Source organism: Neovison vison, chromosome 1 (genome assembly GCF_020171115.1).
Source record: "Neovison vison isolate M4711 chromosome 1, ASM_NN_V1, whole genome shotgun sequence".
Classification (NCBI taxonomy): domain Eukaryota; kingdom Metazoa; phylum Chordata; class Mammalia; order Carnivora; family Mustelidae; genus Neogale; species Neogale vison.
Genome location: NC_058091.1, coordinates 227,781,825 through 227,796,454, shown reverse-complemented (window position 1 = coordinate 227,796,454; position 14,630 = coordinate 227,781,825). Strand labels below are relative to the sequence as shown.

The 14,630-nt window shown below is 39.3% G+C and overlaps 1 protein-coding gene across 11 annotated transcripts in view; it reads right to left on the bottom strand.

The window, feature by feature from the left end:
- The window catches only part of PDE4D (phosphodiesterase 4D), a 1,300,895-nt gene that overhangs the window by 547,735 nt on the left and 738,530 nt on the right, over positions 1 to 14,630 (bottom strand). The window contains exon 1 of one of the 11 annotated variants that reach the window (XM_044224317.1): positions 11,076 to 12,358. The exons of the other annotated variants lie outside the window; for them this stretch is intronic. Within the exon in view, the coding sequence (XP_044080252.1) occupies positions 11,076 to 11,122 (47 nt within the window). The 5' untranslated portion in view covers positions 11,123 to 12,358. Of the gene's footprint in view, positions 1 to 11,075; positions 12,359 to 14,630 lie in introns of those variants that run through there. 11 annotated transcript variants of the gene reach the window in all.

The following is a 14,630-nucleotide window of genomic DNA, read 5'->3' as shown; positions in this document are numbered from 1 at the left end:
ATGGCTGTCTTTGCAAACGCAGTTAAATTCTCCCAAGCATCAGAAATTAAGATGTGTGGGAATTATTCAATGCGCAAGATGACAATTTTTATCAAAATTTTACTTACCCAAACACATGGACTATTTGCTGAAAAATAAAAATTAATCTTGAGAGCACAAAATTCCAGGCACACAATTTGGAAATGTAGTTTTGCACTCTAAAGCACTGATTGAGCACCTAATATATGCTAGGAACTGAGAATCTAATGATGAAGGACAAGAGTAAGGCAAGCCCTAAAGGGCAAATTTATCCTGCCTGAAGCAGGAGCTGACTCCAAACAGGAGAGCATAGTAGCTTTCCAAGGGTAGCTGATTCTTGCTGAGATTAGAGAGAGGAGGAGGAATATGTTATTTCCCCACAATTCAAACTCAACCCAAGGCATTGTCTCTGGTATATGCCAGAAAGTTCCTAGAACGTGACACACTGAAGAAGCAGTTTTGTCTTCCAAACAATCTAGAGCTGTGGGCAGTCCTAGGCTGGAGGAGCCTGTAACTGAGCAACAAGATTACCCTTGGCCTCCCGGCTACCCTCTCAGAGCCTTGTCTCCTGATCTGGCTGGTAACAGTAGTTGCCATTAATTGGCTACATAGTGAGTGGCAGGTGCTCTTCCAAGCACATGACAGGTTTTCTCATCTAATCTTCACAGCAACCCCATGAAGTGAGAACTATTTATTGCCCCCCATTGACAGGAGGTGAAACTGAAGCACAGAGAGGTTAGATAACTTACCAAAGGGCTTACCCTTGGTAAATAGATAGCACACCCTCAGGCATGAATTTGGGGAACATCCTTCCAAAACCAGATAATTATATGAAAAGTTTAGTCCACACCTGGCATTATGCAATCTTTATCTTTTTAAATTTTTTTTAAAGATTTTATTTATTTATTTATTTGACAGAGAGAGAGAGAGACAGAGAGCAAGGGAACACAAGCAGGGGTGTGGAAGAGGGAGAAGCAGGCTTCCCGCTGAGCAGGGAGCCAGATGCAGGGCTCCATCCCAAGACCCTGGGACCATGACCTGAGCTTTAATGACTGAGCCACGCATATGTCCTATAGGACCTCTTAAATGTGATATTTATTATTGTCTTTATTATATGTGTAGCAGAAGTTTGCTTGTTTCATCTCAAAACATGGCACAATCGTGCCATTTAAATACTGCAAAATATTAAGTACCTAACTCCAATGACATAATTTTTATTACTCATCCTTTTCTTTGCACAGATCCATTTACTGAGGAAAACTTTACAGAGCACCTACTGGGTATGACACTGGGCCAAGTGCTGGGCTATGAAGTGGCCAAGTGCTGGACTATGTAGCTGAGGTGGCTGCTCATGAACAGAATGCACTATGATTGGTTACTACAAAGTCTCAAAGCTTAGTCTGGTCACAGCTCCTCGAAGCAAAAGGATGTGCGGGGAAGGCTTCGTAGAACATGGTCATTCTTTAACATGGTGACAGCCTGATCTACCTTAACATTCAGTCTCTCTCAAGAATCAACCCTGCATGGATTACTAGATGATGGGATTCTTCAGTAAGTATTCTCTTCCATAAAACTCGAATTCCCAGGATTCCACGCCTGCATATGATGTGAGAGGTCTCCTCCAGTACCCTCAATGACAAGGGTTTCAGTGTGCCCACTCTGCACTGCCAGATGTCCTTTCTCTCTAAAACATCAAGAGACTCTCCATAATTATGAAAATAATTTGTTTTAAATTTTCTGAACAAAGATGCATACACATACAAGGCAACGACAAGGTTTCTGATACCGAGACCTTCATTCCCTGTTATTTTTTTAGACTCAATGGGTACTAGCCAAGGGAAGATCCAGAGATCTCAGGCCGAGAGAAGAGTGGGGAAGACATAAGGGACACATACACAGTATGTGAGATATATTTTCTCAGATAGTCTTAGTGACTATCACCATTAATGGGCATCAGGTTGCCCTCTGACCCATGAACAGGTTGATCTTTAAAGTATAGTTTTGTGAAGAAAGAAGTAAGCCAAATACCTAAGGCTGAGAGAACTCAGGTTTTTTTGCAGAGGGGCCAAACCCTTCTGAAGGGCATCAGGGTTAGGTCTCTGAGGAGTTTGTTGATCAATGCATTTCTCAGCATTCCCTTCAGTCAAGGGAGAGTTAAGCCTTAACAATACAGAAATGAGTAAATTAGTAAGGTAAGATATAGATTCTTAGGTTCTTAGAGCACCATTAGTGATCATTTAGTTCAACCTTCTCACCTTCAAATTTAAAAAGGAAAACATGACAACTCCAAGGAAGGGAATCATGAAGTTTGCTTCCAAGTGACGAGGACTGCTTGGGACCCTATTCAGAGAATCAGAGCTTCAGCAGAAATTCCACAAAGAAAGCCCAGACCAAGTAATTATGAGCACTGAACACTAAGAATATTAAGGGGGAAGCTCTGCTGACCTCAGAGAAAAGTGCTGATGACCAGAAAAGATGAAAGGAGTTCATAATATCTCAATTCACTATGCATTATAGGGTTTATAATTAACCTATAAGATATTTTATAAGTTCCTTTAATTTGCATCTTATATTTGACATTCTTCCTCCTGAGATATCATGGAAACATAAAAGATAATGTAAACTTATAAATATTTAAAATAGGTTATGCCAGTTTTGGTTGAAGTCATAGTAGGCTTTGTCATTTTCAGTAAGTTTCTCAGAGATGGGTGACACTTGCAAGCCAACTTCAGAAGGGTTTTGAAATCTTTGTAAAAGCAGGTCATATATATATATATGGATTTGTGACATTCCAACATAAACCACAGAAAGGTTCCTATTAAAAAAGTGAACAAAGCTGAATCATTTTGCCTTCTCTTCCCACTGTGATTTTTATTCATTTGAAGATAAAATTCAAAGCAAACATCTTAGAGCTTCTGTTTGTCACCCAAGAGTTATTTCCAGGAAGCCTAGGAAATCTCACATTTCCAAAATTAGGTCATGACACTCACCCAGCAATCTACTTAGTATGTTCATAAAACGGCCTCCACCACTACAACAAATAGAGAACCCCAACGGTAAAATCAATTCTGCACTCTTTGGAATCCCCAAAAATATAATCAACAAGAGAAATTCTAATGACAGAACAGTTTCCTACTGTAGTGATTAAGACTTGTAGATTTCTGTCACATCTCTGCCTCTTTTCTTGACATGCTATTTTGTGAAGGTAATTTTGTATAAGTGAAATGTCCTTTATCGACTTTATCTATCTGTTATCATTGATTTCCTCCCCACTAATACCGTTCCACAACCTGGCCGAGCTCTTTCACTTGCCTCCCCATGGTCCTCCTTCTGAGATACAATCTTGAGTTCCACTCACCCTACAAATAAAACAGAGGGCAAGAGACCAAAACTCCCTCAGCCTCTCCTTCTACCCACCTAAGCTCTACATTATTTGCATCAGTCTTTCCCTTTCTTCCTCCTATCTGGAAGGAAGTCATGTTCTTCACTGACCTGATCCTCTCACCAGACACTTCTTTTGTGGTATGTCTCCTGATCCTTAGAAGTACCTAGTATTCCTCATTAACTACTGATTCTACTCTTCTTCCTTCTGCCCCCTACTCTCTGTTCCCCTTTCTGTCCTTGTCCACAATTTTGAAAATAGTGTGCATTAATTTTCTCTTCTTTTATAACCCCAGACGTTCTCTTAAACCACTCTCCAAAGTGTTGCCAATAACCACTAATTGTCAAGTCCATTGGGTATATTTTTAGTTCCTCATTTCTAGACTTCTTTAAAGTATTTGGAACAGCCAATTGTTTCTCCCTTTAAATTCCTGTAACACTTTGTACATACCTATACTAATACGTTCCCTACTGTTCTATAATTATGTATTTCTGTGGCTGTTCTCCTCAAGAGTCTCTGAGTGTCTTCAAGTCTCTGAGTGTCTTCATACATATCTGGGCATGCCCTATGCTTAGATGAATCAGTATGTTCCCCATGTTCTAACACAATCAAGTAAGAATGACATTTTTCAGCAGCTAAGATATTGGCGATTTCATGATTAAAATGTTTCTTTGGCAGTTCGGCACTGGCTCTGATTTCAGAAAATGTGAATATTCTTTATCCATGCAAAAAATAATAATAATAATTTCCAAGACCTTTAATTAGAACATCTTGAAGAAAATAATAACAATGGTAGCAAAACTCAAAACTTTGTTGATCCTTTATTGTCCGCAAAGCACTCTCGAAGACATGAATTTTATCTGACCAGCAGAACTGCCCTTTGAGGTGGAGGTGGAGACCACGTCCAGACAGGGTCAGGGCTGTGCCGTTTGATCATAGTCCAACAGCACAGTGAGCAAAGTTCAACTCACACCTGCTCCACTGGCTGAGTATGGGTCCAGAGCAAGCAATGCCTTTTGCTTTGCACAGAGGCTCTATCCATTCATGAAACACCATACTCTGCATTTCTAATTCATCTGCTTGAAGTGGGATGTCTTTCCTAAAATATTTGCCTAGAGAAGCACCTTTCCTTAATCCACAGAAAGGACCCCATTGACCAGACAGAGTGCTCCTGGGAACATGTTTCACCTCAAATTCCTTATAAAATTTCTCATTCTGAGAAAACACAAAAAGAGCCACTGACATAGTAGAAGTGTAGGTCAGGGACTAACATGACCAGGAAGGGTTTCTCAGGGAAAGGCCACTGACATTCATTAGGCATCCCATGCACTTACCCAACTTGCTAACTAACACAGTGAAACTGAGTATTTTCTCTGTTCTTCCTGCTAGTCTATTTTCCAGAAGGTCCACAGACAGAGTGCTAAGGCATCTGCCACAGAACTACATATGGTGATATAAACACACTGGGTTTTAAAATGAGGCTGGACCTGGTTATGAGTGGGTCAGCAACCCTAAGTTATATACATATGGGACCTTGGACAGGCTATTTACCTTCTTTGAGCATTCCTTTCCTCATCTGCAAACAGAGATTCAAATCAGACCCACCTCTAAAAGTTACTGTTGCCATTAAATCATCATGTTAAATCAGGGAACAGGTGCAGGGATGGAGGACTGGGGAATGGTGTTCAGTCAATGTTCGCCTCTTCTATTAAGTAGTCAGTGGTTACATTTGGTACTTATATTTTTAAGAAATTCTCTCAAGAGGTTTCAGCATGCCATGGTCTAGCAGTCTAATAAATTATTATTCCCCCATTTGCTATGAGAGGTTCTTTAATAGTCTACTCTTCAACAGGAAGCAGGGAAATAACTGCTGCGCTCATTTTCAACAAGTGGTGAAGAGCTCAGGGAGCCTTCACAAGGTCACAGATAATATTAACACCAGAAGTTAGAGTTAGAAACCTGAGGCTTTTTTTGGTTTGTTTTGTTTTTTCCCAGCCAATAACCTGATGGTACAGAATCTCGATTATCTATCCTTGAAACCAAATATATATCCCACAACTGCACGTGACAGAATCTCTAGTTGAAATATCTCATCTAAAGTATGTTTACAGGCTGGTTTCTCTAACAACTAGAAATACCGGCCAAGAATCCATCGAGTGATAAACAGGGTCATCAGTTAATTTATGGCTTGGAGGTCTTTGGAGCTATTGTAAATGTTGGCAATGATGCTACAGCTAGATGGGCATTGATGACTGTTCATGTTCGTGGGGTATGATCAAAGGAGAAGAGGAAGAGGCAAAATGTGGATACTGTGGAAGGAAGAAAGAAAGGAAGGAAAGAAGGAAGGGAGGGAGGGAGGGAGGGAAGGAGGATGGGATGAAGGGAAGGAAGTTAGTTCTAAACTGCAGCAAGTCAGAAACTGGTTGTCAGTTTCCCTCCTTGGGATATTCTTCCTCTCAGAATTCTGAATTATTTTCCTTTTCCTTTATTTGCCCATTTTTCTCTGAGCCCAGATACCTAAACATTAGTGGAAGTAACTCAGTAATAGCTAAAAGGGATACAGAAATGGGTGGGTGGGGAGTGAAGAATTTAACAGAAGCAAAACACCCTAAATTCATAGGTAATTATTTTCACATGATGGAGAATATTTTCTTCCTTCCTTTTTTTGTAGGGATTGTCTAAAACCTTTCTGACACAGACCACCCACTTAGCCCATTGAGGATATAACTTGTCAGCAGTTTAAAGAGCACTATTTTACTAAAGTCTGCTTAGACTAAAAATTACATTTAATTTCCGTAAGTTGTGGGCATGTTAATATGACTGGTGCCCACTTTACTCCTCTATCATACCATTCCATAATCAACTTGTACAAAAAATGACTTCTTATTTTTATTTTAAAAGTATAAGATATTGCTAACAGAAACTAAGGAGAATACAGATAGAAGCAATAAAAGATAAAATAGAAAACCTAAGGAAAAGTCATACGTTTAATAGGATTAATATTTCATCTAATGAAAAATCTCTGTTGTATTAAATCTAAACCTGACTTTCTGCCTTCAACAATAGCTGACTTTTCTATCTAACCCAGGGGATTTGTGAACAAGATGAGTTTGTATAATTATGATCTCTACCTCAATTCTATCGCCTATAAATTGTATTTGGCCATAACAGAAATTCAGGATCAATCTGAGAATTTGGCATTAGTATTCCAGAACTTACGGGCAGTTTTGTCACTCAGGGGAAGAGAGGGTACTGAAACAAGATCAGCAATGATCTGAAATCTCATCAGAAGACAGACAAACACTGGCAGGAATTTTAGGTTGACTAAAATGAGCAGAGCTCCATTATCTTGTGTGGGACTTTGCGCATTTTGTCCTTCACTGCATGTGGTCATCAAACTCAATGTTTCTCCCACTTGCTAATATTCTCATAAGACAAGCGAGGTTATTGCATTGGCCAAAACAAACTCTAGAAAATGCAATTTGGGTTGAGTTTCTATAGTTTCAATAAATGAAGCAAAGAAAAACTTTTTTTTTTTTCTCATCTTCAAGATGAGACTTGAAGAGGCCAGATGAGAAGGATGATCCTTGCATTAGGAATCAGGCCAGCTTGCCTTTCTCTGATTAAATTTATTCATTGTGTTTATATATATAAGTGTGTGTGTGTGTGTGTGTGTGTGTGCGCGCGTGTGCGTATATACACATGTATATATTTATACTTTATGCATACATATATGCATAAGATATTGTTGATATGTTGCTTTATATCTTCTTTCGTTCTCTGAAGAATTTAGATCAGAGAAAACAAATCAGTACATGAGTTTAACTCTTGGTTTACTGGAGAAAAATAAACCATGAATTGTTGAGTAAACCTTATCAGGACCTGGGAAGGACACGATCAATAAAGGGATGTGCCAGCCTAGAAAAAGGGAAAAGAAGACTCAGTGTGAAGTCAGGTTACCATAATCACCCTATTTTTCCTCTCGACTGGAGTCACCTCTCAGCACCATAAAGAAAGCTTGATAAAATAATTTAAATGTGTAGCCTTTAAAAAATTAAGTCCTAAGCACCAAATAAGTAAAACAGTTAATCACCATCCACAGTCACTAATCCCAACTCTTCCTCAGGTTTCCTCAGAGGCACACTCTAATACCAGCCCTGGGCAGCCCCCCATAACAGTGGCCTTTGGCTTCTGTTTCCCACTGTCTTCACTCAGAATCACTTGAGTCCATCATAAAAAGAAAGCAAAGGTATTTAAATAAAGCACCCTCCTAAATCTTAAACGTGTACAATTCAGTTGCATTCAAGAGAGCCCTGGTGTTTCTGGCATAAAATTATAGCATCTTCATAAATCAGACTACATGGAAGTGTTCTGCTTTTACATTAGGCAAAAATTCACAGACATACATCTATACATAGGCACACTATGTTATGTCATTCTTGACTGACCGCTGGATATGACTCTGGGCCATGATGCTTCTGCAGATTCATTTTACTTGCTACTAAATGGAATTTAAATTCCTGGAGAGCGGACTTCCATTTCCTTTTTTCCAAACCATGCAAGAAGACCCATCCTTGAACTGCCAGACCATCACTATATGTCACAACCAGCCAGAATGAAAAATAAGAAGAGCTATATAGTACTTATTCACCTAGTGAGGCAAACCCTAATCTTTGTTTGGCTTGGAAGAAAAAAGGTCAACAAATGTAATGGAAAGAAGGCTTCGTAATAAAACTCTCCAGCAAATATTTCTAACGTAGCTTTAAACGAGAAAAGCACATTCTTCATACCACTCTCTTAGCACTTATGGGTTAGTGTTCTATTAAAACAAGTAAAAAGACCACTTATTAACTTTAACTTGTAACCAATAAACAATGAATTCTGTATTACTATTGCTCAATTCTCAACACACTAGCCCTAGGGCAAGAGGATGAGAGTCCAAGTGGGAGAGTATACACAGGCTTCTACTTGAATCATTACCTCTGATAAATATTGGAAGACTACTCTAGATCTCAATTTTCCATCCTTCTTGCTCCTCAGAAGCAGAGAGAAAAACAGCACACAGCTCTTTATCCTGCCTATCCAAAGGGGTTAGAACCTTCTTAGAGATGAGCCAGGGCTCATCAAACCAAAGCACACATCTCCTTTAAAATGTTTACTAGTCCCTGGCATTGATCTGTGGCCAACTTCTGATCTGCCCCTTTATGAAAGAAGAAGGTAAAGGAGGAGAAGAAAGAGGAGTAGGAGGAGGGTGAGGGAGGAGGAGAAGAAGAAGACGAAAGAAAGAAAAGACAAGATCAGAACCACACATGGAAATGAGGAACGTGAGCCCATAGAGATGAAAAGGAGAACAACTCCTTCCTTCTCAGCACAGCAATTCATGAACATGGAATCCAATCTTTTAGGGACTCTTACAGTAGGACAAAGGGAAGGGAGGTTTTCTGTCAACAAATACCTAGAATCTCTTACCGCAGTACTGAAAGGTGAGGTTATAAATCAGAGGAAAACAACAATCAGGCAAGTTGAGAACCAAGCACGACATTAACTGGGTCACCTGGAAAAAAACACCACCTTCTCCCTTTGAGGTCAATGTCTTATTAATGACTCCTTCTAAAGGGCCCAGGCAAGAAGAGATCTACAGAACACTCACACTCCACACTGGCTACGTTTGGCCACAACAACAACAACAAATCGACACATGATACTGTGAAGTATATGGAGGATTACCGAGCTTCAGGCACAAAGGAAAACCACCAGGACTCTCAACTTCTCTATACAGCTTTCAAACATATATATTACAGACCTAGAGGAGCATGAATAAGCACATTTGCATTCTTTCAAAAACTACAGAGTTGAATAGCTCATTTCTCTCCTGTTAAAAGTACATGTGAGGTAACTGTTGCAAAATATGAGGTGGTCATAATGTTAGGTATTCAAAGTGTAGTACATGCATTCTACGTATTGCAACATAAACAAATGGACCCAAACAACCTGGTTCAGGCAGAACAAAAACTGTTGCTTTATAGCAAGGTACACTTTTTAGAAATGAGAATGGTAATTTCCACCCTAAACAAATTGTAATAGGTTCAAAATTAACCTTGAAGAAAGGCAGAGGAATAGAAGAAAAAAAATATTTGATAAATGCCTACTATGTGCCAGGGACTATTTCTAAGACCTTCTTACCTTAGGGTTAAAGACTATTTATGTGATTGAATTCTGTAAGAAAGACAAGGACCTTACTGCTGATGCCAGAACCTCACCATCAGGCCCAGTAAGGCCATAGACCCAAAGCTCCCACTGAGTTGGGAACTCTGGTGATGCACTTGGAAAGGGGCCATTAAGGTTTGCAGGCATGGCACTCAGACTCCCTCCCAAACACAGTAGAGATAGGGGACCGTGGCTCTGGAAGGCAGAGAAGGAAGATACGCCACAACGTCAGTTCTGGATGTCTCTGGTAGTGAGAGAAAATCAGTACCTCCCCAGAGTGACTGAGGATGTCACCCACCCTTCTCTACAACTGACTTTCAGCTAACAAGCTCAAACATCTGTAACAAACCAGCAGATGATTTTGGCAGAGCCTTAAGATACCAGGAAGATTTCATTTGAGACACTATCATAAAAATAGTTAGAAAAACCCTCAGAATCCTCTATTTTGATATTTATGACTTCTCCTAAGACCAGCCAAAAAAATTTACCAGGAAAATATATTTTCAAAATCAGACACATTGCAGTATCCAAAACAAACCATGGTAGTAGCCACAAAACCTTAAAATGTGCCTTTATCAAGCACTGACAAAGTTTTTGCTATGAGATTGAAATCCAGTCAGCCCTAAAGGTGTGGTAAAAACAAGCATTATTAAAATAATGAGCTCTGTCCTTATAATACCCTCAGCAATTATTTCCTATACACATTTAGTCATAAACTCTAATAAGAAACAGTACATGATGTCACATGTCCTGGGACCTTAATAAATTGCGTTGAGCCTTAATACACAATATAATATCAATGCACTAAGCAAATTCTTTAAGAGTCTGAACACTTCATCCTAGATTCATGTTTTAGAATTCTATTAAATTGGTTCATTCTGGTGGAAAGAGTTCTGCATAGTTAAATTAGATTTTATATATAGTTACTTAACTTCTAAGCAGTTAAATTCCTTATATGTGAGACACTGACACATCTTAGTATTATTTTAAAACTGAGTCGACATTCTAAGTTTTCCCTTCTTTTGGAAATTCAAAAAGACCTAAGGGCAAGCAAGTTGACATTAGACATTAGATGTCAGAAATGCATGTATGTCCTTCCCCAGGGAATTTTCAAATGAAACTGAAAAGAAAAACAAACAAACAAACAAACCCAAACCTCCCTTTTTCTTTTATTTGTTAGTTAAATACCTGTCATTCACAAAATTATTGGGTTTTTTCTCTATGAAATGTTAGCAATTATAAATGTCCTCATATTGGAATTTTTATTTTGGGATGCTTTTATATTAACAAGTAATTTGTTATTGCATAACCATTACTTTCTCAGACAACATTAGGTTTTAAACATGTTTCACGCTTCATCCTCATTTGATACCCATATTCTTGTTCAAGAAAAATTCACCTCTGGCACCTGTCATGGAATTTTATAATTCTGAGCTTTATAGACTAAAGGGGGATATTGATTACTCACCATATCCAAGAATGCCTTCTAAAGGGGAAATTATTCACGTGCATCATGTTTGCAGATCTTCTGTCATTAATATTTTCCTTGTCTCATATGTTACATGTAGTGATTTTCATAGATGAATCCCAACTCTCCTGTTTGAGCAGCTATCATGGGCAATTATTGCAACAAGTACTGAATTCCAAAAAAATCCCCCCCAAAAAACAAACAGCAACAACAAAAGCCCTTCCAGGATTTGGAAAAAGAAATATCACAGAGCACTGCAGGTATGGGTCCATCCATTTAGGTTCCACTCGTTAGTCAACACACTAAAATAACCAGTTCGGTCGCTAATCCTAAATGGTGGCAAATATTGTCCTGGTATAATCCAACTGCCTAGAGTGTAAATTAATGCATCCTCTCAGGAAGGACTCTGGAATGTGGGAAAAAAGGAGTCAAAAGACAGTTTCTTGTTATCCTTGTTAAAGAAGTGTTAGAAGGGCAATGGAAAACTTCAGGTCGCTTTGCCATGCTGTCCTTTAGAAACGAATATTGCTTTTTCTTCTTTCTTAGGCACATATTCATGTGTGGTCACTTTAACGCAGTGCTGCCTTCTGAGACACGTCGGACAAAGACCAGGGCAGAGGGGCTAAAAACCATGGATAATCAAAGCCAACTTCTTTCTCAAATCTCTGAATTGCCGGTTTTCAATGGTAAAAGTAGGAAGGCAAGGAGCAATTTCTGCTTTGCAGGACAGGATTACCATTAGCTACCGTCATGACTTCAGAAGGTGCTGTCATGAGGAGATTCGTTTCTGCTGCCTAACCCCATAATAAGTCTGTCCGTTCTCCTTAAGTAAAATGACTAAGCTAGCGATCCTTTCACTGCAGAATCTCCTTTAATTTGTTATTAAAACCATGTGCGGGCTTTTCATATGTTGCCTTGGAAAGAAAATGAATTTCACGGCTGCAAGTCAGACGTTGTCTAAGAATTTCTTCTCCCGCTGTCTTTCTTTTATCCTCTCTCTCTCTCTCTCTCCCTCTCTCTTACCCCAAATTCAATTCCCCAATAGGTGTCATTTACTCTGAGGCGCTGACATCTTCTGAAAGATTCTCGTGCCCGAGCTATACAGACCTTGCATGCTTTTAAAACACAAAGGCAACAGGCTCCTGCTGGGGTCTCCCAGCTCCGAATTTCCAGCAGAACCTTTGGAATCCTCGCAGCCGCCTTGTCTGCCCTGGGCTGTGCCGCCCGGCTCTGAGCAGCTCAGGACACTTGCAGGCTCCGTGGTACTGTACATGAACTCTGCAGCAGCCCGCTCTGGCTGCAGAGACTGCTGCCTGACAGGGGATGTGCTGGCGTCAAGGGGGCCCTCTAGGTGGGTTCCCAGACACTGCAGCACGCCCTTGCTCGCCTCCAAGGAAGAGTGAGCCAAAGGGGTTAAAGGAACAGCTCACCCTAAAGAGCAGATTTCTTTCAGTAAGTAATTACCAGGCAAGATGAGCGAAGCAGTAAGAAATCTGTAAATAACCTCCCAGGGAAATGACACCTTGAACAAACAGATATTGCAAAGGGAGGGTTTTTGTTTGCTTGTTTTTATTTTTCCCTTCCTAGCCAGGCAAAGAACGGGAATGGAAGAACTCCGGAGAAATTTTGCACATGACAGGGTTTGGTCACTCTGTCTCCTTTTTCTTTTTATTAAAAAAAAAAAAAAAAAAAGGCTAGGCGTGTCTTGCTAACTTTAAAGATTTATAACCATTCAGCTACAGATGACCACACGGTAATTTTTGGACAGGAAATCCTGTGGAAGCCAGTTCTGCGGAAGTCGGTTATACTTCAGTTGCAATTGCGCATGCCATAAAGCTGCTTGTTTGATTAGGGGGTGTGTAGATTTGTGGAGTGCTGAGATAAAGCATTGCAAAGCCTACAGTTGATATTTTGTATTTCCTCAAGCTTACCCTTTGTTCCAAAAATGCTGTTCAACAATCCCCTGAAAGCCCCCCATCACTGTTGATGCCATTTTGGAGCAAGAATAAAATAGTAAACTCTTCTAATAGTAGGTTGGCACTTAAATGGTGTTCATCGAAGACCGGACCTTACAAGTAGCAGTGTACTCAATATGAATGTATCAGTTTTAACAGGCATTTAAAAAGCTGTTATGTAATTGCTTAATATTAAATGGAATATTGGCAACATTTAATGAATCATGCCATTACTTTAGTTAAGATTACTCTGGTGAGGCCTTGTCATCACAGAAAATACTACCCAGAATTGGGGGAGGTGGGGATATTTCCCATAAATTCAAAACCAGGTATAAATTTAGTCTTGAAATCTTTCATGATTTGGGAAATTTTCATTTTGATCAAATGATGATTTTTTTTTAAGTTCTTATTTATTTATTTGACACACAGAGAGTCACAAGTAGGCAAAGAGGCAGGAGAGAGAGGGAGGGAGAAGCAGGCTCCCTGATGAGCAGAGAGCCCAATATGGGGCTCAACCTCAGGACACTGAGATCATGACCTGAGCCAAAAGCTCCCAGGTGCCCCTCAAATGATGATCTTAATGGAAGTATTCCTATGATGAGGAAGAACTGAATGATTCCCTCAAAAGCCATTCAAACTTGTAGCTTCAGATGGTACCACAGCTTGAAAGAAACTCGAGAATATATTTGGGGATTTTCTATAGTTTTTGCAGTGTCTTCATGACCTACTTTTTCCAAAGGGAATAAAACTCTTTCGTTAGGTCATTGTGATGGGAACCAGAAAACTCCCATCTGAATTATTTTTTACTTTGAATGCGGGAATCAAGCATCACGGAGTAATTCAATATGTGATATTGTATGACATATTTAAATATTCCTATTTAAGAGCAAGGAAAAATCACCTTGCCCTCATGCCCACCTTGCCTCAGGGCCCTGTACTAAGGATGTTATGCTATTATCTCATTTAATCCTCACAACACTATTAGATAAGGACTATTATTTGTCCCATTCTACAAATGAGGAAATTGAGACACTCATATTAGGTAGCATGCCCAAGGTCAAACAGCAATAAGAGTCATGATGTGAACCAAGAAAGTAGGGCTCCAGGGCCTGCATGAGTTACCACTATATTATTAAGGTCTCTATAATAAGAATAATACCACTTTTCATTAGTGTTAATGGTTTGAAAAAAAAAAAAAACTATTTTCACAGGTATTACTTTAGCCTTACAGAATCATGCTGAGGAGAGTATGACATTTATTGTGCCAATTTTGGAGATGAGTCTCCAAAAGAATAATATTTCTTTATTATTACACTTGATGTTAGGAGTAGATCTGGAAGAGAATTCAGATTGATAGGTCAGTGTTTCATGTGCTGATGATGAACATTAAGTTATTTCAAAACCAACACTTAATCCTCACACTATGTAAAATGTGGGTCTCCATGGAAAGGGGCAAGTACAAATACTTGCAAAATGATGTGGAAATTGATTTTTCTTTATAATAACTATTATTTATTTAAAATTTCTTGATTTTTTCAGTCCATTCTATTCTACTTTGTTCATATGCCAGAGTAATGCCTATGGGTCATAGGATACCCCA